Below are 25,060 nucleotides of genomic sequence, written 5' to 3'. Positions count from 1 at the left end.
AGGGCCAAAGTGGCAACAGTTACTGAACAATGCCACAGTGGTGTTCAAGCGAAGGCCAAGCTTGAGTATTGCTTCTGTAAAGAGTATAAGGGTGTGAGAATATTCGAAGCTTTGAATAAGAAATTGAATATTGTCCTATTTGATTCGAATACCGAATCGAATAGTCACCATGCATTTGTAAATACGAATATCTTTCGAACGCTTTCCGAATGGTTCCAAAAGTCAACTGTGCAGAATTAAACATAACATTGCATCCCCGCGTGCAAGGTAGACAGGAATAAAACATGAGAACGTGCGCAGTGGAGCAGGTCACTTCGCTCAGGAAGCCATACATTGCAGGCTACATACACAGTGATCATTCGCACTTTCCGAAGAGTTCTGTGCATACGAACAATCCTGCTTAGTTGTTGTTAATGCTGTATGTGTGATTCTAACAAATAACGCTTCATAACGTGCAATGTAATGACTGAAACTTGCTTGCGTTATGAATACTAGGATGTGAACATCGCTTTAGAATAATTGGGAACACAGCGGTTCATTATTCGAAAACTACTCGAAAAGTATTCGATTCGATTCCGGCACTGCTTGATTTTTATTCGATTCGGTCTCAAAAACCACTATTGGTGCACCCCCTAGTAAACAATGTGCGATTGATCGCATGACTGAGGTTGCGAGGTCATGCCAAAGAGGACATGACGTCGGAGTTATTTAGCGCAGTCATTGGCTCGCTTCTGTAGGGTCTACTTCGTTTTTGTCCTCGTTACGGCGTTAAGCGCGGGATCTTCTTCGGAGTGTATCAAACCGGCTGCATCTATACCACAGTAGAAGACCAAGATAATGGGAGCATCGTTGCAGCCAGGCCCACAAAGCAACGCAGGCACTGCTGCAGTTGCCGAAATCGACTGTCCTCAGCACCCGATTGCATGCAGGTGTAACGCGGAGCTCCGCGGAGCTGCACATGCTCGTTCCTCTTTGGCCGTTTTCTTTTGCTCGCCTCAGCATCCTTATCCTTGTAGAGGAAGCTATATATTCTTTCTTTCTTTTTTATTGTTATTATTATTACTTATGGCTTCCCTGCGGTGCGGTGCGCCCGCATTTTTGCCTGAAATGATTGTCACGGCATGTTGTACACAATGCGCGTGTTTATACGGGACGTGTTTTATTGATAGGGATGGTTAGCGCGTCACCCTTTAGCGGTCGGACTTTGCCTATGTTCTAGTTGCGCAGTTGAAAAAGCATGAAATAGCGCACAGGACAAAACGCTGCGGCCTGTCCGCTTTTTCATGTCTCAGTAGCTCGTGCCTATTTTATTTATTTTCAATAAAGCTTTGCTGACTCACTCACTCTTGCCCTATTATTCAAACGCGAAGGCGTATACGAACTCAAGCTCAAGTTCAGACTCTAAGGAGGGTTCCATCGTGTATCCCACTGACAAATCCGCGTGGTGCATCAGGGGCCGAATTCGCAAAGCTTTTCGTTCGTAAGAGATTTATGCTATTGGTTAGCCTCCTTTGTAAATAATATGTTCAGCATCCGGATTTATTGAAATTTGCTCTCACGAACAAATCTAGCGTAAGAGATTTTTGTGAATATGGTTCCATGGGGCCGAATCCACGAATTGACCGATGTTTTTGTTCGTAAGCGCTGCTGGACATTGACCATCGACCTTCGCTAATACAGTCGGCTACCGTTAATTCGACCCTTGCGGAACCGCAAGATTTGGTCGAATTAACACACGGCAGCAAAATGAATTAACAAGTGGCAGAAAAATGAACTAATTCATCTTTTTATTGCTTCAAATAGTCTGTAACATCGTTCTGTTTCTTGCTCTTGAAGCGTCACTGGATCAGTATGAGGTGAAGGGCTGCGATAAAACACACTCAGCGTGACACGACACAAATTAAGTGGCGAGGGATTGCTTCACGCGTGTGGAAAGAGCGTCGGCCACTAAAAGATAAAGATAAATTTACATAAAACAGCTTCACGCCTATGGATTCAGTAGCATCGTCTGCTGAATTTCTTGCGTTTTCAAGCTTGTAGTGAACGCTTCACGCCTGAGGGGTGCCATTGCGGGTTGGTGGGGATCGAATGAACCTAAGCAGCGCGCTTTCGAGTTCGGCACTAAACGAGTTTTACTTTCATAGCAATGTATAGCTTCTCGCCGGGACCTTTCATTGCTTTCAAATTAAGCGAGGTCGAACTTACGGAAGTCGACTAGCTGTCATATACCCGGCATCAAGATTGGCCAGCATTTGCTCTTACGGATAATGCTGTTGCAAGAGCTGTGTGTGAGTGCCGGCCTAGGAACGCTGCATGCTTAAATGCGTTGATTTAGGTCGCGAATTCAACGCGAGAACACGTTCGCAGAGCACAAGTAAACATAACTCGGGAACGTCACTATCGTAAAACAGGTTTGCCTCATGCGTAGCCGTCTGACTGCGTTCATATGTAAGAAAGTACCTGCATTTTTATTTGTAAGCGGAAGTTTTTTTCTTCGGTTATTTGATTAATAAGACGTCGGGGTGAGGAAGAAATGGAAGAGAGGGAGGGGAGACAGCGTGATAAAAGTGTTTTTCTTTGAAGCATTATTATATATTTAAAAAAAATTCAGAAGGCACGTCATGTTCTCGTATCTTAATGTTTGAACTGTCCTTATACGCGTAATTCGGTTTGCGGGCACAACATTCCGCTGGCCATTACCTTGTTTTATCACGAGCGATGACGTTGAGCTTTATTTTTTGTGTGTTTCTTGTAACAATTTTGCTTCTTTCTAGCGATGTGGGAGAGTTGGTTGATATTAATTTCTAACGTGGAAGTCAGCGCAAGCAGACAAGGACAGGCAGAAAAAAACTGCGACACAGCGCGTTGTGTTTTCGTTTTTTTTTTTTCTACTTTAATCTTCGCTTATTCGCGATGTTTTCCGCCTTCCTTCTCCAGCACTGTCGTCAACGTAGTAATGTGACACTGAACGCAAAAAGCGTGTCCACGTTGCTTTCACTAAATGTTACGCTGGCTGCTGAACGCGAGCGAGCTGCACGGACTGGTCTAACTGGGTGGCAGCAACGCTTTAAAGGGACACTAAAGGTTACTAGAAAGTCAAGTTAAAGTGATAAAGCAGTGCTCTAGAACGTCTAAGGCGTCAATATTATCGCGAACAGAGCTTTAGTAACCGAGAAATTGAGGTAAATGCATGACACGATTTGAGACCCCCCAGCGACATTCCGGTACTAGCCCGATGACGAAAGCACTCCTCATAATTTATGTCGCTAGTACTCAAAAACTCGTATTAAAAAGATCATTTCATTAGATTATAAGACGGAAGAAAATGCTACTTGCCTACTTCTATTCGATTCTAAGAAAAAATAAAATTTTCACGTTACCCTTGAGTAGTACGGGTGATCGAAAGGTTTCGTTTTCGCTCGACTCTGCGCGTGCTTTGGAGTTTCAGTTGTTTCTTTATCGCGTCGTGCTGCGGTGGTCCTGCTGGCTCGCGAAACTTGCATTTGGAACAAGCAGCGAGAATGCCACGTCCATGTGATGTCGTGGGACGCGCAAACGGTCCGCGGAACTTAGCCAAGGGCAGTTGCAGCGGCGAATCCAACGTTACTTATCACTGTGTGCCAACGAGTGAACCTCTCCGTTCGAAATGGTTAAGTGCCGTACCTCTGCCACAGCGCGCTGGCAAAGAGCCGAAAAATCACATAGTGTGCTCGCTGCACTTTCGTCCAGAGGATTACGAGTTCAACGCCGACTTAGTGAAGTCGCGTGGAGTGCCTTTCAAAGCAGGCCGCCGGCGTAATAGCAACGACGCCGGCAGCGCGAGCCCTCAGCAGCAGGTCACGTTCATCAGTGCTTAAATCGCGAGCCAACGACCCCAGCATCGCGAGCCAATGTGTCGTTGTCAGGGTCGTCCATTGCAACGAGCGTCGAAGTTGGCGTCATAAAATGAAGAACAAGCTTATCGTCGCGCGCTTTCCCTTCCGCTATAGCCACCATAGTTCCGCTTTCGCGCTGCTGTCGGCTCTGTCATGGCTCTGTTTCTGGCCGCGCGTTTTTATTTTGCGCAGAAAAGCGGTAGCGCCGTCTGCGGGAGCCGTTTTACTCACCGACGGCGCAACGTCACTATGAGACCATGACGTCAATGCTCCTCGATCGGGGGGGCGGGTGATTTGAACTGTGCTAGAGCTACGCGGACGCTTCAGAACGCATTTTCTCTTAAAATAAGTCTCTTCTTCGCACGAAACAAGCGTTTCGAGGTTTCTGGGATGGTATTTCAACAGTCCACGTTGACTTAATATTAACCTTTAGTGGCCCCTTAAGCACTTGTCTGGGCCTCCGGCAAGGGGCACTGGCGTGGAAGGCATCGGTGCAGCTGTGCAGTTGCGTAAAAGCGCGAGCCAGCGGGATGATACAGGTGGCAGGGGTCGGGAGCAGATCGTTGCCCAAAAGCAGCCCCGCTGCCCAATATGTGGCTGACCACGTGGTCGATTGTCGATCCTGCGTTTTGCACGACCGCTCGCTCGCGCGCGCGTGACGGCGAGACAAATAACAACAGTAGTAATAAAAAGAAAAATTAAAGGAAGACAGCCCGATACAGTTCGTGTTTTGACCTGGCCCTCGTCTTGCCTGCGTCGATGTGGGCGTCTGATAAGTGCATCGCTGGCTGGGCCAACAACTCGAGGCGGGGGAAACGCCCCGGGTTTCCGCCGCGACGCTCATCTGCAGGCGGAGCAGATCGGCCGAGTCGATCGCGCCCCGCGACACCCCCGGCCATCACTCTCTCTCGTTTCCTTTGGCTGGTCGCGTGCGCAGGAAAAAGAGAAACGATGCGTTTCCTTCGGTGCCGGGGCGTGTGTGCAAGGCTACAACGTAGTCGGGAGTGCCTGTTTGCGGGCGCTTGTTTTTCTGCGGGTGGGTGGGTGCCTGGCCGTTATTATTTGTGTAGAGCGCGGAACGAGGGATTTGCACGCGCGCCTTCGGCGATCTATGGGGGCGCGTACCGATCACATCGACGGGAAGGTGGCTAATGCCCTCGCTTTTAGTTTTTTTGTTTCGAGAATCGTATTCTAGCGCGACGTTTGCTTCGAGTTAAATGCTAGTCAACAGGCACTAACTCGCCGGAGTCGATTCCCAATGCGATCAGGACGGTGAATAAACCTGCGAATCGTCCAACTATCGAAACCGATTTCCCCTTAGTGGCAGGCACCAAGTTAGCTTTACGGATGTGGTAGTTGTATCTTGCAATCTAGCTTCTGATTAAACCAGTGAAGGCAAAGGAGCCGTTTTTCTGGGTGAAATATATATCGTAGTCATAACCGAACGTTATTGAATTTCTAATACAGTCTTTTTAGCGTCGACGTAGCAACGCAGCTAGTTCAGGTCAGGCATGGCTCCCTTTCATTCAGCCGCCACTTGCAAATGCTCGGCACATGGGTTAAACTGAAGGATATTTTACTTGATCTTGCGAGAAGAAAACTTGTGACCACTTAGAAGACTTCGTTGTAAAGCATTTATATGGTCAACTTCATCTTAATATGTTGATCGCCAAGTAATGCTGTCCCTAAATGCGACGAGCGCATTTTCCTCGGTAACTATGAATAAAAAAAAAATATATATAGGTATCCCATACTCTCAACGAACCGGGCTCCGGGAATGGCTATATTTTGTCCATAGTTGGCAGCTTCCTCCAAGCAGTATTGCGGAAGCCCTTTTGTTTGTTTTTTCATCACTTTTAAAGGAGTACTGACACAAAAACTTATCTTCTACTTGTTTTTTTCTCCTTCGATCAGTAGCTATTGACCAGGCAATCACGGCATTAAATCTGCCCTCTTCCTGCGCACGACGAACAAATAATTGCATCGTCGTTTTGTGTGACCAGTTTCGGTTTCCGAGAACGCCGTGACGTCGGCCGCTGACACGCACGGCACGCGTCCACGATGGAACCATGAATATGCATATTAAAGCTTTGTTTGATTCAGAAAAGGTGCACGGCGCCACAAACGAAAATGTGCAGGTGGTGCAGGTTGTGATGCGCCGGCCTGCACCCACTCGCTGCAAAGTTCACTGGTGTAGTGCACTTATTGCACCTCAGCTTGCACTCCGTGCATTCGAGAACGTGGGTGCAAGGAAGCGCCGCTGTACCTCGGGGAATCGAGGGCCTATAGGTGCAGCGCACCGGGAATATCTGCTGAAAGTGCAGGAGGAAGGAAGCACACTTTATTGCATATGGTGTCTCCTTATAGTACGAGTCATCCCGCTTGTGGTGATAGCTCAACGGTGGAGAAACTTAGAGTAAGTATCTAGTGACTCCTAAGCTTCTCTAGTCAGTAGAAAACCAAGTTTTCAGAGTAGCGCAAAGATGCCCCGCAATGACGAGGAGCGGCGGTTTCCATGGGCTTCCAAGCCACCGCTGACGCCTCTGTGGTTTATCGCCACTTCTTTTCTTTTTTTTTTCTCGCGCGCTCTTTGCAATGCTATGTCATCGTGCCAACAAGCTCGCCTAATCGCTATATTTAATTTCTTTGGCAATTTCGTCCGTCCGGGTGGCTCGCAGTTTTCGAAGATTGCAAACGCGCCAAGTGAACCATCAGTAGGAGGAGAGGAGAGACAAAGAGGAGGAAAGACAGGGAGGTTAGCCAGTGTAAGTACCGGCTGGCTACCCTGTGCTGGGGAAAGGGGTAAAGGGAATTGATTATGATTATGACTTGATTATGAGGCACGCCGTAGTAGGGGACTCCGGATTAATTTCGACCACCAGAGGATATTTCACATGCCCCCAATGCACGGGACACGGGCGTTTTTTGCATTTCGCCGAAATCGAAATGCGGCTACCGCGGCCCGGATTAGAACCCACGACCTTGTGCTTAGAAGGGCGACAGCATAGCCGCTAAGCCACCGCGGCGGGTGGCAACAAATTTATTACCAGTGCTCGATCATGGCTAGAGCTTAAGATGAACATGCGGCAGTCATGTCTTCACGTGGTTATAGGCCAATTTAGATGTAGTGGCAAATTAACGTTTTATATTCATTCGTTTTCACTAGCGCGTTGTTTGTCAAGCTCTTGATACATAGAACGTTGGGCAAATAGTCACCAAGTTCGGACAGCGACTCGCCAGCTTACTTGTGCCATGGAGCAACTCAACATTGTCCATCAATAGGACTATTGAGTCACCCACTCGAATTGTATGCGCAGGTTAATTATTGAGTGCCAGCATTACAAAAAGCGGGGCAAATATTTCGTAATAACTACCGAAACGTCCCACTCCAAACGTCCCGTCAAATACGGTTGTGCCTTCACCAAAGCGGTCGTCTGAAGCGATACATTTCACTCAGAAGTGAAATGGGTGCACTTTAGGAAAGCAGAATGTTCAATTTACAGAAAGTTTAATGTTCGTTGTCTATTGCTTGCAATTACTGCACAGTAATGACAAAAATAAGTCGCGTCCACAAACGTGTACGCCGTGACTGAAGGGGTCAAACCGTCCAGTGGTTTGGCTTTATCAATTAGCCTATTGCTGCGTCTACCACATTTCACAGCTTCGCTACCGCTGTCATGCAGCCCTTTTCTTGAGATTCCTTAGCACGCATGAAGACGACGCTCGACAGTATTCTGAAGTAGTTGCGAATCCAAGCACGCCTTTCCGAGCGCGCGCCCTACGGCAATTTTGCCCACAGCCCACAGCCGTTTCAGTCAGGTGACTGCAGCTGCCAGGCATGAAGACAGGGAGGCCTAAACAACGGTAGTTGCATCCAATGGTCGAGTAAGCTCGCCGACAAAACAACGAAAACGGCATTCGCGTCCCCACAGCATGCACTGCAGCGTCTGCGGACCGGCGCTTGCTATGCCGGTGACAAGCCACTTGTTTGGCGCGAGCCATCGGGAGGGCAGGCAGCGCAGAGAAAAGCAATGCGGTGCTCTGAAACTTGTTTTTCTATAGTGACTCTAGAGAAACTTGGTTGAATCGAATAGACCTACAAAGGCGCTTATGTTCGCGAAGCCATGGCTTGTATCTCCAACCCAGTTCTCCACCCCACCCTCCTTTCCCCCACCCTGAAAATACATAGACACACACCCCTTCCGCTTCACTGAAGTTCTTTCTCAGAAATTCTACACTTAGCCCTAAAGAATCGAAATTGTATGAAGAAATCCACGTTCAAAGTGACATGGCAGATCCAGCATAAATGTTTACATTTAGGCCTGTGGGATGAGGGAGCAAATGTATTGTTCCGGTATTACGGGGTGGGAAAGAAGGGGCTAACGCCAGTTATTCTGCGTCCCATGCTTCAGCGCGCATTCGCTGAACGTAAACAAAAGCACCTTGGTGTCTATGTTGTCGTGTGGTTAGAAGCCATCGGGCCGCATGTTTTAAACATTGCTCGCTATTAATACTTCGCCGAGCGTGTCCGCGTGTGCAGGTAAATTTCAATTTCGAAATATTTTGTCAGCACTTCTTTTGGTGCTTGTTTTTAGGTTAAGGATCACCCGCTTCTGTGGCTCAGTGCATGGCTACGCGATTGAGCTGCAGGTCACAAGGTTGCCAGCTCGATTTCCGCCCGCATTCTAATGAAGGCGGAATGCAAAAACGCTCGTGTGCCGTGCTTTGGGTTCGCGTTAAAGAACTCCAGGTGGTGAAAAATTAATCCATATCCCTCCACTACGGCGTCCCTCGGCCATCACCGACTGAGCAGTTTTTGGATGGTAAACACCACAATTTTAAGGTTTAAGTATTTTACTCTGCGCATAAAAGCTTCGTGAGCTCTCTTTAAACTCAGCATGTTCTGCCTCTAGTTTCCGTATTACAAAACGGAGGGGGTCAATGTGCGGCCGCAGAGACAAGGCTGACGCCTGCAAAGCTCGTCTTGAGCGTAAACAGCTGTCACTCACTCACTTGTATCCGGGCGAACGTGTCCACTGGTGTCATTCTTATGATGTATTTCACCTCGGACGGAGAGACGACACTGTACTGCTGAACTTTGCAAGATGCCTCGGCAACAGCGCACAAATGCAGCCGACCTGAACTTGACAGTGAAAAAGGCGCCAAGCACTCCGCTGGCACACTTCGCTTACGCGTCCGACGAAGTCGCCTTCGTCAGCCGCCAAGTCCAGCTATCCGTAGGAATTGCTTACAAGTTGCTCGCTTGGCGTCCCTCCCCGAAGTTCTGCCTCGGTGTTGCCGCAGCACGTGCTACCTTTGTTTACGTCTCCCGCTTTCCCAAACTTCTTTTTTTTTTTTTTTTTTTGTCTCGCTTTCTTGCTTTTTTTTTGTTCCCTTCCTTCGCGCGGCTCTGGAGCTAAAAATACGTTCGAGGGACCGGAGTGCGCAGCCCGCGGTTTTGAGCTAGCGCCACCGCGCGTGCCCATTAGTCCGATGCCCGCTAGCGAGGCTCCCATAGTCTACAGACGGCCGAGTGCGCACGACTCGCCACCCCGCGTCGCCTATACGTGGAGAAGGCATGATCGGCGAGTGAGTCGGCTCGCAACATGGCACCCACGCCGCTGACGCACCCGGCAGACTCGGCGGAAAGCGGAGCTCACCATGCGCCGACCCACGGTACGCTGGTCACCCTCCCCACCCCCCTCGAGCATGTGCAGATTTCGACGCGCGCCCTCAACTTTCGCAATGGCCGCTGTCTCTCTCGTGCACGCACATCACCATAGATTTGTTTGCGTTTGCACGCGACGTCACAGCGTGTGCGCTTTAGGTGCTGCTTGGCTTTCCCGTTCCGGGGTTTAACTATGGGGTAGCTGGCATCAAAGGGAGGTGCGGTGAAGACGGCGGCAAACGCTGCGGGCCACATGCGCGCGGTCCGCTCTTGCTTGCCGCGTCGTGGCACGAACGCAGTGGCACGCGCGTAAGTTGCGACGCCAGATTGCTCGTGATTGTGACATTGCCTCGAGAACTTCGCGCACTGCTTGCGTCTGTCAAAACAAGCCCGTGCATTGGAGCTCCGAATACGCCTAATATTTCAGGTTCTCTCGTTTTGACGCTTAATTATGCAGCCTCTGAACAAGAAACAACACTGGACGATGACCATGTTACCATGGCTGCGCTTAGTCCAATTCAAGATTTTGCCCTCGATGTCTTCTTACCTTGTGTATAAGTTCGGCTGTTTTTCAACGCCTCCCCCGGGCCGGTTTTTCTTTCTATTTTTTTTTTTCGGTGCCCGTCATCTCATTTTTATAACAAGAAAAAAGCGATTGTGCGGTTTCACGTGCCTTCGCCATTATCTAGTTATTAGTCTAGGGGCTCCGGATTAATTCTGACCACCTGGGGTTCTTTAACGTGCACCCAGTGCACGGTACACGAGGGTTTTGCATTCCATCCCCAGCGGCCGTTATCGAACCCTCGAGTTCAGCAGTGCACTGCCATAGCTACTGGGCTGCCGCGGCGGGTTATTCATAATAACAGTGGTCCATAAACAGTGTTGACACGTTACAACGAAACATGTAGTACTGGTAAAAACGAAACGTCTACCTGCACGTATATCGCTTCTGGGCTGTCGAAGAAGAACTTCAAGTCCCGCGTACAGGCACGGTAGAGGAACCTGATCGCACAAAGTACACGTGAATTTCTCTATTTCGTGGTCCGAGCGTTTTGAGAATTTTCTTAGTGTGTGAAATGCATCTGTTTAAGTCCTGCCTGCGCATGTTTAATGGCGGGCAAGTTGAGGCTTTCGCATCGTTCTTGTGCCGTGGGTGGATGCAGGGCAGGGTCCTTCAATGCTTTTCATCTGGTCGGGAAACTTTATTCCGCGTAATGCTACTGGAGAGCTTCCCCTAGCGCCCGCCGTTGACGCACCGCGGCGCTGGCGAAAGTCGAAGGCGGACTGGAACGGCCGCCGAACGAACGCTGTTCTCTTGCATACGCGCGCTGTTGCGCAGGGGCCGACTGCCGGCGTGCGAATATTGACAAGGTGCGCATTGCTGCCATGTTTCTGTACAGCGTCCAGAAGCTCAAGCGCGAACAATTTCGGAACAACTGCGGCGCCTTGTTTCATTTCCAGATTTCGAGGTACTTCCGAGGTACTTCGATTGCTCGACTGTGGGTATGACTTGCTGTTGAATTGACACCACGTAACTACTCGTCTCTTCGTTGAACATCATGATTCCCCATTTCTCTGTGCTAAATTTGAGGCCTAGATTTGTCGTTGCGTTGTCACAGATATTCGCAAGTATCTGTAAATCTATTTTATAGTCCGCTAGTAGCACTATGTCGTCCGCATACCAGGAGTTTTCCAGCTGTCTTTCTATGCCCTTAACATAAAGTCTGGACAACAATGGAAACAGAGGACATCCTTGCTTCAGTCATTGGTGAATTCCCACCAATTCATTACCTTTTCGACCTTCCTATACAACTTGTACTCGGTTGTCTCTATATATCTCCCTCAGCAGCTCCAAGAAATCGTCCTCTATGCCTTCGTGCTTAAGAATATGCCATAACAATTCCCTGTCTAAGTTGTCATAGACTCCTTTAGTATCTAGTAAAATTGTCGATAAAAGTGTATTCTGAGCTACTGAGATCTCTACGCACTGAGTTAATGCAGACATATTATCGTTTAAGCGTCTGCCTGGCCTGAACCCATTCTGCAGTTCCCCCGTTACATCATTTTTCTCCACCCACTTCGACAGTTTCACGTTTATGGCTTGCATTGCCATTCTATATATCACCGACGTTACTGTAACTGGCCTGTACGAGCTCGTCTTATCCTTATCACTTTTGCCTTTGTATACGAGGTCCGTCTTGCTTTCACGCCATCCAACTGGAATTTTCTTCATTCTAATCGCTTGCTGTACGGCATTAGTCACCAGTGATTTGCTCTTTGCACCCAGCTATTTGTTTAGCTGCATTGGGATTTCATCGGGTACGGCGGGCGTGTTATTAGGGACATCATCTTCTGCTTTTTTCCAGTGAAAGTTTTCTATGCTAAATTTTGATCTCTCAGGCTTCTCTGTTGTTGCTGGATTGGTTTCAGTCTGAACTACGCTTTCTTTCGTGCCAATGTTATCCCTAATAACCTCTGTAATGTACCGCAGCGCAATGTCTCCTTCGTAGATGTTACTATCTTCATCCCTTACAGCCGTTTGTGAATATTTAGTTGTAGCTCCGAATACTCTTATATGGTTCCAGAATCTTTTTGAGGTGCCTTTGTCTCTTTTGCGAATGTTGTGCACCCAACGTTCACTTGCGCATTTAATTTTCTCTTGCACGAGCTCACTGGCCACTTTTTTCTCGGTATTTGTTCCATCTGAAGAACACCTCTTCTTCGTGTAATCCTAACTTTTTTGCTTCTCGATGATCCCTAGACGCCTGCTTACACTCTTCTATAGCTTACTTTATTTCCTTGTTCCACCACTTACGTGGTTTCCTCTTTCAAATCCAACAATTTTTTTGCCGTGTCTGTCTTATTTCCTGCTGCATAGCATTTTTCCTCCCCTCCTTCCTATCTTCCATTTCTGTGTTGCTGTCACCTCCCTTCAGAAGAGTAGGCAGGCGTTGTGCCCCTTCCGGTGGCAGTTGCCAGCCTGCTCCTCGCTTTCCCTTTCCTGATACCTGTGTATATGTGTATATGTGTTCAAAACAAATAATAATAATAATCTACCAGTTCCTTATATTCCCAGACTGCCGTAGGAAATTCTCCATTTTCTTTTCTATGTTTTTTTTTTTGCGATCTCTTCTATTTGCTCTTCATCAATTTTTAGATATGCTGATGCTATTAGTTCGTGTTTTGCGTTAATATCTCTCTCAAACGTTAAAATGCCTATGATCGCTACTCAGGCTGTTTTTTCCATGTTCGTCTGTTATCATTTGGTCTAGTTGTTCGTAGACCATTTCTGAGACTAAGGCGTAGTCGGTACATGACTGCCTGTTTCCGCATTGCCGCGTTACCTGTCCATGACACTTATTCTGCCTGTTTACTGCTATAAGGTCCGAATCATCACACAGATCCAGCACTGAAGAACCGTTGTAATCAATCTATCCGTCTAAATCACCCATGTGCGCGTTCATTTCTCCCACTGATTTCATCTAGCTGGCCCGATTTCTTGAACTCGTTAATATCACTTCTAATGCAATCAATCAATTCCTTATTTTTATCTCTGCTGTCGCTCGCTACCTTTCCATACGTAAGCTAACCTGGACTCGTTCGCCTGCACCAACCCTTCTGTTATCGCCGGTTTTACTTTACGCATGTTGGAAACCCCAACAATGACAACTCGACGATTTTCCTCCTCCTCGCCGCCGAAACCTCCACCTGAGGCCGCGATGCCCTCCCCCCCTGTCCTATTCTTGCCCTTTGCCTTGTCGTCTTCTTCCGCGGGCGGCACGTCAGTGGTAACCCCTTCGTGACTTCCAGTGACGTTTCCGCTACTGCTTTCCGGCATGGTGGTTTCGGCTTGCTTAGCTGTTCTCACTTCGGAGCCAGCACCGTTCGCGGTGCTCGCATCGAGGCGTTCACCATTGCTTTGCGGAGTGGTGGCCCTCAGCTTCACTTCTATGTTGGCTAGCTTTTCTTCTACTGCCTGCCTCTTCTACTTACGCCAGCGCCTCTAGTGCCACCTTCTGTTCCTATATGAGACTTTCGGAGAAGTTTCATGACCAGATGAAAAGTATTGACGGAACATCTAGCGGAAGGGGGAAGGGAGAGAGAGCTCATCAAAACAAATATTAAACGACAAAGGGGGGAAAGGTGTCAGTACTTTTGGCCTCTGAGCCGAAAGAAAGAAAGCTGATGCGTTTTGGCCAAGCGAGCTTGTATAGCTCGTTGTTTCACGGCCGCCCTGGCACTTTGTCTCTTGTGCGCCCCAAGATAAATCTCGTTGACACAGACAGCCTGTCTTCAAAGGTTTTGTACGCAACTTTGCTCACCATCGCTCTTTATCAGAAACCAGACTGTAGACGTTTACTATTTTTTCTACAACCTCCCCATTTTTTTCTTACGTACATACAAGCATTAATTAAGGTACAATTAATGGTTTAACTACGGCTTTATAATTCCCATAAATGCTGATTTTGGAGGTTAGTACCTAAGAGTTAGACTTATTTTGGTTACTGGAGCCAAAACAGCATGTACACGGTCGTCCACTTCCAATTTGAACACGGCTCCGGGCGGCCGGCGAGGCCGGCGCTCCGCGGAGCGCCGCTCGTGGGCGCCGGGGTAACTAACGCGCCGGCGCACTGGCAGCCACAAGCGTGGCTAGCCGCGTCGTCTGCTACAGCGCGCCAGCACACACTAGACGACGCGGCTGAGGCCAGACCTGTGGCTGCCAGTACGCCGGCGCGTTAGTTACCCCGGCGCCCACGAGCGGCGCTCCGCGGAGCGCCGGCTTCGCCGGCTGCCCGGAGCCGTGTTCAAATTGGAAGTGGACGACCGTGTACGTACCTATTAAGAATATTTTCACTGCTCGTCTTTCATTCAGCGCTTTGGGACGTAAGCAAATAGCCGCCATGTTACCATGTTACCAGCTGTTTGCACCAACCGCCTCATGCAATCTCGCCACATTTTTCACAACAGAAATCAACATTCTGTCAACACGTTCGTTCACATATAGGTTGCGCACGTTTCGGCTTAAAATTATCGCCATTTCTTGCAGCATTTGTAGCGTCTATTTTCGCTCTTTCAACGCCTAAAAGGCTGCTTCAGGTGCTTGGAGAGCTGGTTTTTGGTCACAAGATTATGAAGTCGTGTTAAACATTATTTGGATTCTGGGCTTGGGGTGTCTCCCTAGGCCGAATATGATTAAATAAACTGACAACTGACCGGAATATGTGTTGACACGTTGATGGAAATGGAATGAACATGATTTATAGTGATAGATTCCAGCACGCTGTTCGTGTTTTAAGTAGGAATTATAATTTTAAATTGGCAAAGAAAGTCTCAAAAACCAGTTAGTGGCGACACCTGTCGGGGAAATCTTGGTACTTAGGATGTATTCTAGGAGCTTACTGTACGTAAGTCGACTGTTATTAAGTTCAGCATAATTATTGCTTAAAATTGCAGTTGGTATGTTATTAGACACTCGCGCATCATTCTCTGCCTCGGAAATAAAAAACGCATGCGTGGCTACGGCAGCACGCTGAACTCCGTATCACGTGTGAATGCGTCGTTTCGTTTCGATCCGATTGGTTTCCTTTTGACTGGTTAAACACCAAAGCAGTTGGGCAGGAAACCACGAAAACACGTAGCTGTTATGGCAGAAATCATTTAACAATTCGAAAAGTATGAATCGCAGGAACATGGACTTGGTAAACAAAACTATACTTTGTTACAGCACGGCCACACTTGTCGTCTGCCTCCCACTAATGCCGGCGTATAATCGCTATCGCGCTCACCTACCACCGCTTTCAGCGGGAGACGGTTTTCGGCGCACACTTGAGGTCGAGAGAGGATGTGGAGCGGGGAGGAAAATAAAGTAAAAACAAAGAAAAAGAAACTACCGGATTTGACGACAATCTTACGTCGAACTATCGCGGCAACTCGGTCGACGCGTATTAGAAGCTTCGTCGGCATCATTCAACTTCGTTTTTCATTTAATCGAAGACGTAGTGTTCTGTGTGTTCCATATGACTTTATCGTCGCTACGGTAGCCCCTTTTTGTGTGTGCGTACTCCTAAACAGTGGATACAAATGTTCGTAGTGTACAGACAGACGTTTCTTATCGTGCAGTGGTGCTGCTGGTGCAAAGCCTGCTCATGCTACCGAGTCCAGTGAACATCTCGTTAGGACATTCTTATTCGAGCTGTTTACCATGTTAATGAAGCGATAAAGTGTATGCGGTGTTCCGTGTTTTAAATCAGTGTGTCTGAACCATGCCTACGTTTCCGCAGTCCTTCTTGATTTCCCGTTATTGCGCCTACATGTTCTTACTGATATATGACGATACAAATTAATAATTCGCAGCCGAGTAACATTAGGAACCTGCTGCTTCTAATTATTCTGTTATGTTAGTATTTTTGTGCAAGAATCGCCTGGTTATGCAGAACAACATTGAAACTACTTCAGTTACCATTTCTAGATTGATGGAATTTTCTTGTTACATATAGTATCTAAGAACTACAGACCGCATAATTATATTAGTTCTCACCGCAAAAGTCAAATGCTATTGCTCTGCTTGCTTTAAGGTAATCTTGACATGCTCGACACTTATCGAAAAGTCTGGCCGAGAGCATTTCTACGATATTGATGTGCATTCTGGCTATACTTCTTTTTTTCCTAATTAGAGCTCTGCTTTATTTTTGGCAAGTGTATAGCTACATCCCAGTCACCATTACTGCTTGTCTGTGCATGGGAGATACACGACAACAGCCTGCTTCTGTCACAACTTAAATATAATTTTGTTTGACATATTTAATCATCATTTAATCGTTGCAGCCATTACACAAACACAGTACATAGTTCGGCTTTTTAAATTGCACAAATCGGTTTTAAACACGAGAAGAACTGTATCGTTTTATTAACATGATTGCCTGCGCGAATAAGAAAGTCCTAACTACATGTTCACTAGACTCAGAAGCACGAGCAGTCTTTGCACCAGAAGCATCACTGCATAAGTTAGATTCGCCACAGTACAATTTGTTATGCGGTGAAGCCTATTCAAAGTGGAAAGGCTCAATTGTAAAAAAAAAAAAAAAAAAAAAAGATATATGTGACAGACGGAACTGTAGACCCAACCAAGCCAGCTAAACTATTTGCTCCAGCTAATACAATAGCAACCAGAACAGCTAACACTCAACGCGCTTGGTGCTCCAGCCAACCACGTGCAACGTCAAATCTGCAGAGCATCAGTGCGTGGACTTTGATGCAAAGCGACTTCTCAAGAAGCGAATTGATCTCATGGTTGCTAATGCAGTTATACGCAAGCGAGTTTGTGAGGTAATACTCTGAGTTCTGTGGTCTCCATGTGACATACAAAATGACATCGACTGACGTATATGGGTGCCGGCATGACATGATTAGCTTAGCTAACCTGGCTCGATCGCGATCGAAAGTGCGCCGTGTGGCACCCGTGTAAGACTCTTGCCCTTAATTGTACTAATTTTTTTTCAATTATGTGTCGACACATTGGACACGTTGATTATCGCAAAGTCTCGCCCAAATCAATGGAGAGTGTCCTCATTCTCCAGGTATCCTATCCACTGCCCATTATATATATATATATATATATAAATATATATAAATATATATATATATATATATATATATATATATATATATATATATATATATATATATATATATATATATATATATATGTGTGTGTGTGTGTGTGTGTGTGTGTGTGTGTGTGTGTGTGTGTGTGTGTGTGTGTGTGTGTGTGTTATGTATATAAACGACACTCCGTGCGCACGACTATCCATGTCAGTGACTCAGTTTCAACTCACCGAATTCATCGGTAGAATTTACGTACCTGATATGGTGTGGAAGTGCGCATAAAAGGATAAAGATGAACGCTCGAAAATTGGGCCGCCAAAGGGGAGTCGACCTCTGCCGAGAGCGCATCTGTGTAGAATGTGCTAAAATCGGGCTCCGGCTTCTCTCTTATCTGGTTAACCTTTCCCGAACACTTCCTTCCGAGCATCCGAAGCTCGCAACATCGCCATAGACTGTGCGCTAATTCCACGACGTACATTGAGCTTTTGCTAACGGAACAAGTAAGACGTCAGAACAGTTCACAATGCATTCAATGAATTAAAGGCGCAAAAGCGATATATGTGCCGTTGTAAATTAACTTTCACATTATAAGCTGAAATAAAAACCCTCTTTTTCTGTCGGAACTATAGAGATGGATGCACTGCAATGAACTCACTCGGGGCAGACCTTTCCTACTCTTTATTTTGCAATCTCACTGACAAAGCTATTGAGGTGCAGTCATGGCGCCGTGTAAACACAACACTGATGTAACCCAATGCATCTACAGTAACGGCTGCCCTGGCCACCTGTGTTGCCTCTCCACGCTAAGGGCAATCCGTTCTGCGCTACACTAGCCACCGGGGTCGGGTAAATAAAAATTTGCCGCGTAAACTGTGGCGATCTGTTTACACCTGTATAGACAGTTTTGCGAGAAATAGCTCCGCATTTGTCGTTTGCGTTCCTTTCTCGTACGACTTTGTTTCTTTCCGTTGCAGAATGGGCGGCTTTTCTTTAAACCGCTCCCGGTCTTCGTAGTACTCCACTTCTGCTTTTCATTGAACTACCGTACGAGAATAAAAAAAAAAAAAGAGTCATCTAAGAGAGAGCGCGACAGCACGTCTCCAGCGGCATCCCTGGCTCCGTATCCGTTTTTCGTTCACTGTTGTGTTCCTTTATTTAACAAGGGAGGGGCTTCTTCTCCCTTTTTTTACATTATCTTTTTTCTCTCTTCGTCGTTCTTGAACTTCTCCGGCCTCGCTTCTTCTCCGGGCGCCCGCGCGCGCTTCTGCGTGCCGGACGACGGCCCTCCGCCCCGGTGTCAACAACGAGCAGGCCCCGCGCGACACGGTCCCGCTTCCTTGCGCAGGCTCGGATGCGCTGCCGAAGCCCAGGGGCGGTGTCCGCCGCGCGAAAGAGCCTCCTGGGAGGGGGGAAGGCTGAGCAGAGGCGTTCGCCCAGAGGGGGCCGCGAAAAGAGGGGGAGGTTGGGGGGCTCGGTCTGGGGCTCTCGGCGGCAGCGGATATGGGACCACTTCCGAACGCCCCCTCCTCGCCGCTTCCGGTGCTCGCAATGAAGCGGCGCATCTGGAAGACAGCCTCCTCCTCTCCCTCTGCCCCATTCAGAGGGGTTCGCCTGCGCGGGGAGGACGGGAGGCCTCGAAGAGAGAGAAAGCAGCAGCCCTTTCGAATCTCGGTGGCGCCGCGACGAACGTTTCTCGCCTCCAGCCAAGCTCGCGTGCTGTCTCTCGGAGTCTTGCCAGTGACCAGCTGGAGTCTCGGGCACCGTCCTCTCGATAGCCGCGACACTCCAACTGCGCGCACGTGGCGCCCGAGAAGCCGTGCGACGCCACACGAGCGCGTCCTGTCGCCGACTCGCCTGGCATGTGCGTGCTCCACGGGGGCCGCATTCAGCATCGCCATGCGGGAGCCTCGTAGAATGACCTGGTCGCAGTTCAAAGGATGGGCCGCCTGTCTCCGAAAAGGTCTGTGCAAAAACGTTTGCTTTCGAGAACTAGGCTTCGGCGCAGTAACCGCGCCAAAACAAAGCTGGCGAAGCTATTTCAAATTGCTGACACGCGCAGGAGGAGGCTGACTGCAACGCCCCGATTGCTGCCATACGCTTGCATGCTCGCGCAGTGTCGCAAAGAACTTGCGGATGTGCACTAAGCGTCAGATAAGACTTGATAGCGCGTGGGGAACTTGGTCACTCTTCAACCGTGGGGTATCACGTACATTTGTCCAGTGTGAACTTCGAATGGTGCTGGCGTATGTAGGCTGGCTGTATGAGGCTGACTATTGCGATGGGCGCTCAGGAGTCGGACAGGCAGCCTTGGTAAAGCCATTTTTCAGGCTCACCAAGTGTACTCCCGCGACCCGCTCATTTCTGGTCGCCTATCTGTAACCGTAGGGAGGAAAAAAATCGCGCATTATTTCCCTCCGTTCTGTTCCAGAAGAGACCGCGCTGTCTGCAAAGTTCAAATATATCCCTGCACGTCATTTTCAGGAGCCTTTCTGTTAACTGATGATACTTTGATGCCAAATACGGAAACTCACTCATGAGTCGATTAATTCCGGCTCAGTTAGATAGACCCGTGAGTGAGTTTCAGTGAGTCTGGCTGAATAGAATTTTGGTGAGTCTGAGTCCGAGTGAGCCCGACTCAATAAAATTTGGTCAGTGTGAGTCCGAGCGATCCCTAAGCAAAAAAATGCATTTTGGGAGTGAGTGCGAGTGAATTCTGTGTATCTTGCTGACCTATGCTGTCTTTTGTGCAGTCAAGAACACTACAGTGAGGGTGCTTTGCTTATTGGAAGTTCTTTATGGAATTGTGGTGTGAAGTACTGTGTCTTTCAAAGGTTGTCAATCAGCGGCGCACAAACTCCATCAAAATCGTATGTTTGACCGCCACTGTAGTTAAGTGGGAGCCCTTGCACGAAGTCTGCACGTATAATGTGACACTCATGATCCAATATTTTTTCAGGCTAGTCTGGAAATTCACGACAGTAATTTATCGCTGAGAGGGAAGAGAAAAGTAGAAGGCTGGGAGGTTAACCAGAATAACGTCCGGTTGGCTACCCTACACCGGGGGAATGGGAAAGGGGAAAACAAGGATCACAGGGAGAGAGAGGAGGGAAGGAAAGAAGGAAATCGCGGCGAGTTCGCTGACGCGTGTGGTCTTACAGAAAATGCATTAAAAGTCACAGATGGTCGCACAAACCCGTCGTCCTTAAGAAACACAAAAGCGCCTTCACCGCTTTATGGGCCGACGGGCGATGGGGGCGGTGTTCCAGCAGCACTTGCACAGAAAGCGGCTGATTGTCCAGTTTTTGAAAAGCTTTCGCAAGTTCTTGTCTCCCAGAGAGGGAGGTTGGTTCACTATCTGTGGCTCGTGTCAGTGTCGTTCCTTACCTCCTTTACCACGCATTCTCTGTAATTCATCATCTCATCTCAGGCCTAGGTACAGCTTGGGTGGCTCTAGGTTTGATCAGGCTCTCAAAAATGATAACGCCAAATATTTCGTGAAGGATTGAGTAAATTAGTCAGCGAGGTACAAAAAAAAATATAATAGCCTCATTTGATGGCAGAAGTGGGGGATAGAAAAATCATGTGGGGGATAGAAAAATGATCAGGTTGTGGTATACGACAACAGAAGAGACAAATAAAAATGTTAAGGAAACAAATCGTAAGTGAAGAAAAGCAACTTGCAAAGTGAGCATCCCCATTGAAACGGGTTGTGACGCATGCCACTGAGGTCGCCATATATATATATATATATATTTGCCAAGTGGCATGATGTATAGAATTTCAGCATAGGGAATACTCGTAAAATGGGTGTTTGTGTGACGATGCCCTACTCACGCTGCATAAACAATAAACAAGATCGGAGCTGTGTCATACTTGACTGACTATGGTGCATTTGTTCTATGATATTCAGGCAACCTAAAGTGCGCCTAAGCAGGCGCGAACGATTGTGTCCGTGCTCTCGCGAGGTGGAGTTTTCAGTGAACGCGCTCTTATGGAGGCACACGCAACCTCCCAAGTCGTTTCATTTGGGCTGACTCGAATGTTGAGTTGAAATATTACCCTCAGGCCAAGCTCATTGGTTGCACTAATGAGCTTGGCATGCAATCCTATGTCGAACAATCAGAAAAATGCATTATTTTACGAGGGTTCGTGCACCTGTCGGGGCGGTGCGCGCGAGGCTGCGAAAGTGCGGGCTGACTGCACGCCCTTTATACCGTGTCAGGTGCAGCAATAGATGCTCAAGTTTCGTCGACGTTGAAGTTAGCGGTGCCGTCGCAGCCGATCTGACCGCGTGGCTTAACCTCCTGGATTAGGAAGTTGAGAAAACGTCGCAGCTCCTCGCGAGGCCAGAACGTCCGCGGCCCGGGCGACAGCGAGTCGCAGCGGTGGCCAATTGGTGCCAATCGCGGCAGATTCCGCGCTACTTTTTCGGCAGCCCTGGCACCGTTTGCTGCTCGTTCGGTCCATTCGTGGCTGACTCTATTGGCCGTATGGTTGGCGGGAATCTTTGCTGGCGACCTCCTTACACGTTTAGGGCTCCTTTATTACGCTGGCGGTCGGCACAACACGCTTCAATGGGCGTCAAAGAGGCTCGGTGTGCGCGTGCACGTGACCGCTCAGCGGACGGTTCTGTTGTACATCACGACTTGTCTGCATGGCGTCGTGGCATACGACGCTCTCGGTGACCGGAGCCATTCACGAGTCACTGAAAATTTAATTTTGGGGAAGCTCTGAAACTATCGCCGCGGGCATAAGCCTGTTGTTTCAGCTCAAGTCTGTACCCCTAAGAGCGACATTAAAAAACTAAGAGAGATGAAAAAACAACTGACGACAACTACAAAACTTTCGGTCTGATTTATTTATTTATTTATTTATTTATTTATTTATTTATTTATTTATTTATTTATCAAACAGATAGCGACTCTATGTTCGCGATATGAGGCTGCGATTCCTGAAACACGCAACAAATCATAAATTACACTATCTTTCGATACAGCGAATTCAAAACGCGCATTCAAAGGCGCATCCAGAAGACGTAGCGCGGCTTCGGGAGTGTTGGATGGGGCTCCTGCACTCGTCACGAAAAACGCAGGTGCTTGTCACGTGGTATCATTGTCGCGCGGGTCGGTCAGTCATCCCGGTAGGGTGGATAGAGCGATCCCGCTTTGCAGTGGTCGCAAGTACACTCTCCAAAAACGTGGGAAGAGAACGGCCCGCCACATTCCGCGAAAAGCGACAGCAGGGGACGGCGTTCATCCTGTGTCGAATGCCAGAAAGCGCTCTCAGTGAAGGAGAATGGCCGTCGCGTCGCGCGCCCACCTTTCGGAGGTGGCTGACCGACGCGTGCTTCAGTGGTTTGCAGTAACACGTGACCACCACCTCCCATCTTCGGGACATGTGAAGGAGCCGTGCTCGACCATGGAGGAAAAAAACACCATACGCAAGCGTTGCTACCTAAAGCCCCTCCATCTACGCGCCACCCCCGACCAGGTTCGGAAAGCTTCGGTGGCGCGTGGATGGAGGGGCTTTATTGCTACCTACGCCACGAGGCCACGCTACGTTTGGCGCGCGTTTTTAACGGGAAACTTCTAAACCGAAGCTCTTTTTTTTTTTTTTTTTTGCCTCTTCCTTCGACTTTTGCGCTGCTGCTGCTGTTTCCTTGCACGCCGTGTCGGGGGTTGTTCAGAGCGTGTAAATACATGGCAAGAGCGTGGAAGACAGGAAATTCGACTCGAGAAACTCGTTTGAATCTGTCCATCGCGTGGCATGTAATGCCCTCTGGAGCTCCCTGGTATCGCCACATTAGCCTCTTGACAGCTGTAATTATCCATGAACCCCCTCGAAAGCATTGCAGAAACTGCAGCACTTACCTTTCTATAACGTGCAAGTCCAGAGGGGACGTGGATAGAACTGCAGAGCGAAAGGGGAAAGGAGGCAGGGAATGGGTAGAACTGACGCACTCGCGAAACAAGTGAACAAGCCTTGCCACTCACGCAGCTCCCATACAGGGAAAGAGAGCGGGAGAGGGAAATGATGACGTGAGAAGGGAAGGAAACAGCGGTTGCGGGCAAACTGAAGGTACGGTAAGGTACGCTTCTGCTATTTCGTAAAAATAAACGCCATGCAAATATGTCAAGTGGGCAACTGACGCAGTGCGTGCGCACTGAAAGCCGCATTAAAACACCGCAGGGTTCAGGCGACACTGCGGAAGCGGTTTCACGTCAAATCAACACTTCTGTGCATGGTGCGGTAGCTTGATCGATATGGCATTGCTCGAGGTTGCGGGTTCAATCGCGACATTGGCAGCCGCATTCAACGGCAGCGAAAAACAAAAAAACTAGCGCACCTAAATTTTGGCGCATGTTAAAGAACGCCAAGGTGTCAAAATTAATCCGGGGTCCGCCACTAGGGAGGGCCTCATAATCCGATCGTGGTTTTGACACGTACAGCCCCATAATGCATTTAAAGTTTAACCCTTCTGCCACGATGTGATGTGCCATTTGACGCAATGGTAATGCTCAACATGCTCAGAGATTATGAACAATGGCGCACAAGAACGCCTCAAGCAAACACGTGTCCCAGTGCGTTTTGTGTACTACACAAACAAACAGCATTGGTGCACGCGATGTATCGTTTAACGTCAACTCACCACTCTCGTATAGGACTAAACGCTGAAAAAATTACACATTCACAGTCAACATCACCTCTAATCATCGTTAATCAAAACAAACAGCATAGAAAGCTTCACTTACAGATTCCCACAGTGCGTGGGATCGTCTTTTTTTTTTTTTTTTTGAAACTGTTCTGAAAGCGTAAGTCATATGAGGATCGCATTGATGAGCAAACTATCGATTTCTTACCGGTAGCAGGGAATAATACATTTATCCGTATCTTGTCGCTTGTTTCCACGTGGTACTTTAAGCAAGAGCAAGCAGCGAGAAGCCCTAAAAAATAGGTCCGCATTTCAAACCAGCCTGTTTATTTTTTTCCTGCCGCCCTCACTGTCCGACAGTGACGGCGTATTAGCTGTTGACGCCACCAGTCACAAAGCAAATAACACAAAACCTGATTGTCGCAGATAGCGGCAACAAGGCTGCTGTTCATATATTTTATAGCCGTTAGTTACATTTTCTCGCCGACAAAAACTCTGGTGACTTTTGACCGTGTAAATGTGGTGGCTGTCTTGCACATCTCTGTGCTTCCTGTCGCGCGTGAGGTAGTTCAGCTTGCTAAAGAACGCAGGAATAATTATTTCAATAAGCAAAATCATCGTAACTGGATGTTTCTACTTACGTCAGATGTCACGTTAGTTAAAATAAAAATGAAATTCTTGTGTTTTATATACCAAAACCGCGATCTAATCGACTATGTGGATGACTCCGGATTAATTTTGGCAACTTGGGGTTCTTTGTGTGTGCACCTAAATACACACGATCGTTTTTGTATTTCACCCCCATGAAAATGCGGTCGAATGAACCCGCGACCTCGAGCTTAGCAGCGCAAAGCCATAGTCACTAAGCTATCGAGGCGGGTAGTTGCGACGTTAGAGCAGGTGAGCACAGCGAACAAGGGCTTTAGTAGCGACATCTTGAGGCTCTGTGTTCAACTGCAACGAACTGTAAACGTTAAAGAACAAAAAGTGTTACGAAGGTTATGTTGCGGCTGAAACCATTGTGGAAGCAGATAAGTTGCACACAGTCACTCTTGGTAACAAGAGTTCTGGGCCTAGATGATGTAAGGAGTCTATTCCAATGCTACATTGTAAAAATATTTGAGTGAAAAAAAAAGTAAGAAAAAGAACTGAGTTGGGCAATTTTAGTCACACACGCTTTCTGTTTTCTTCGGTTTTCTATTGCTTACTTTTTCTGTAGTTTTCCTGAAATTTTCTGTTGCTGGCTGCTTCGCTGACTCA

General features: G+C 47.9%; 1 protein-coding gene across 3 annotated transcripts in view; it reads left to right on the top strand.

Moving 5' to 3' along the window:
• The window catches only part of stumps (DBB domain-containing protein stumps), an 85,783-nt gene that overhangs the window by 6,030 nt on the left and 54,693 nt on the right, over positions 1-25,060 (top strand). Inside the window, exon 1 of one of the 3 annotated variants that reach the window (XM_055063610.2) lies at positions 8,650-9,551. The exons of 1 other annotated variant lie outside the window; for it this stretch is intronic. In XM_055063610.2, the coding sequence (XP_054919585.1) occupies positions 9,482-9,551 (70 nt within the window). In that variant the 5' untranslated portion in view covers positions 8,650-9,481. Of the gene's footprint in view, positions 1-8,649; positions 9,552-17,845; positions 19,109-25,060 lie in introns of those variants that run through there. One more of the 3 variants, XM_055063608.2, reaches the window with a different exon arrangement.

Source organism: Dermacentor andersoni, chromosome 1 (assembly GCF_023375885.2).
Source record: "Dermacentor andersoni chromosome 1, qqDerAnde1_hic_scaffold, whole genome shotgun sequence".
Classification (NCBI taxonomy): Eukaryota; Metazoa; Arthropoda; class Arachnida; order Ixodida; family Ixodidae; genus Dermacentor; species Dermacentor andersoni.
The sequence above is the reverse complement of the archived record's forward strand: the minus strand, read 5'-3'. Positions and strand labels throughout refer to the sequence as shown.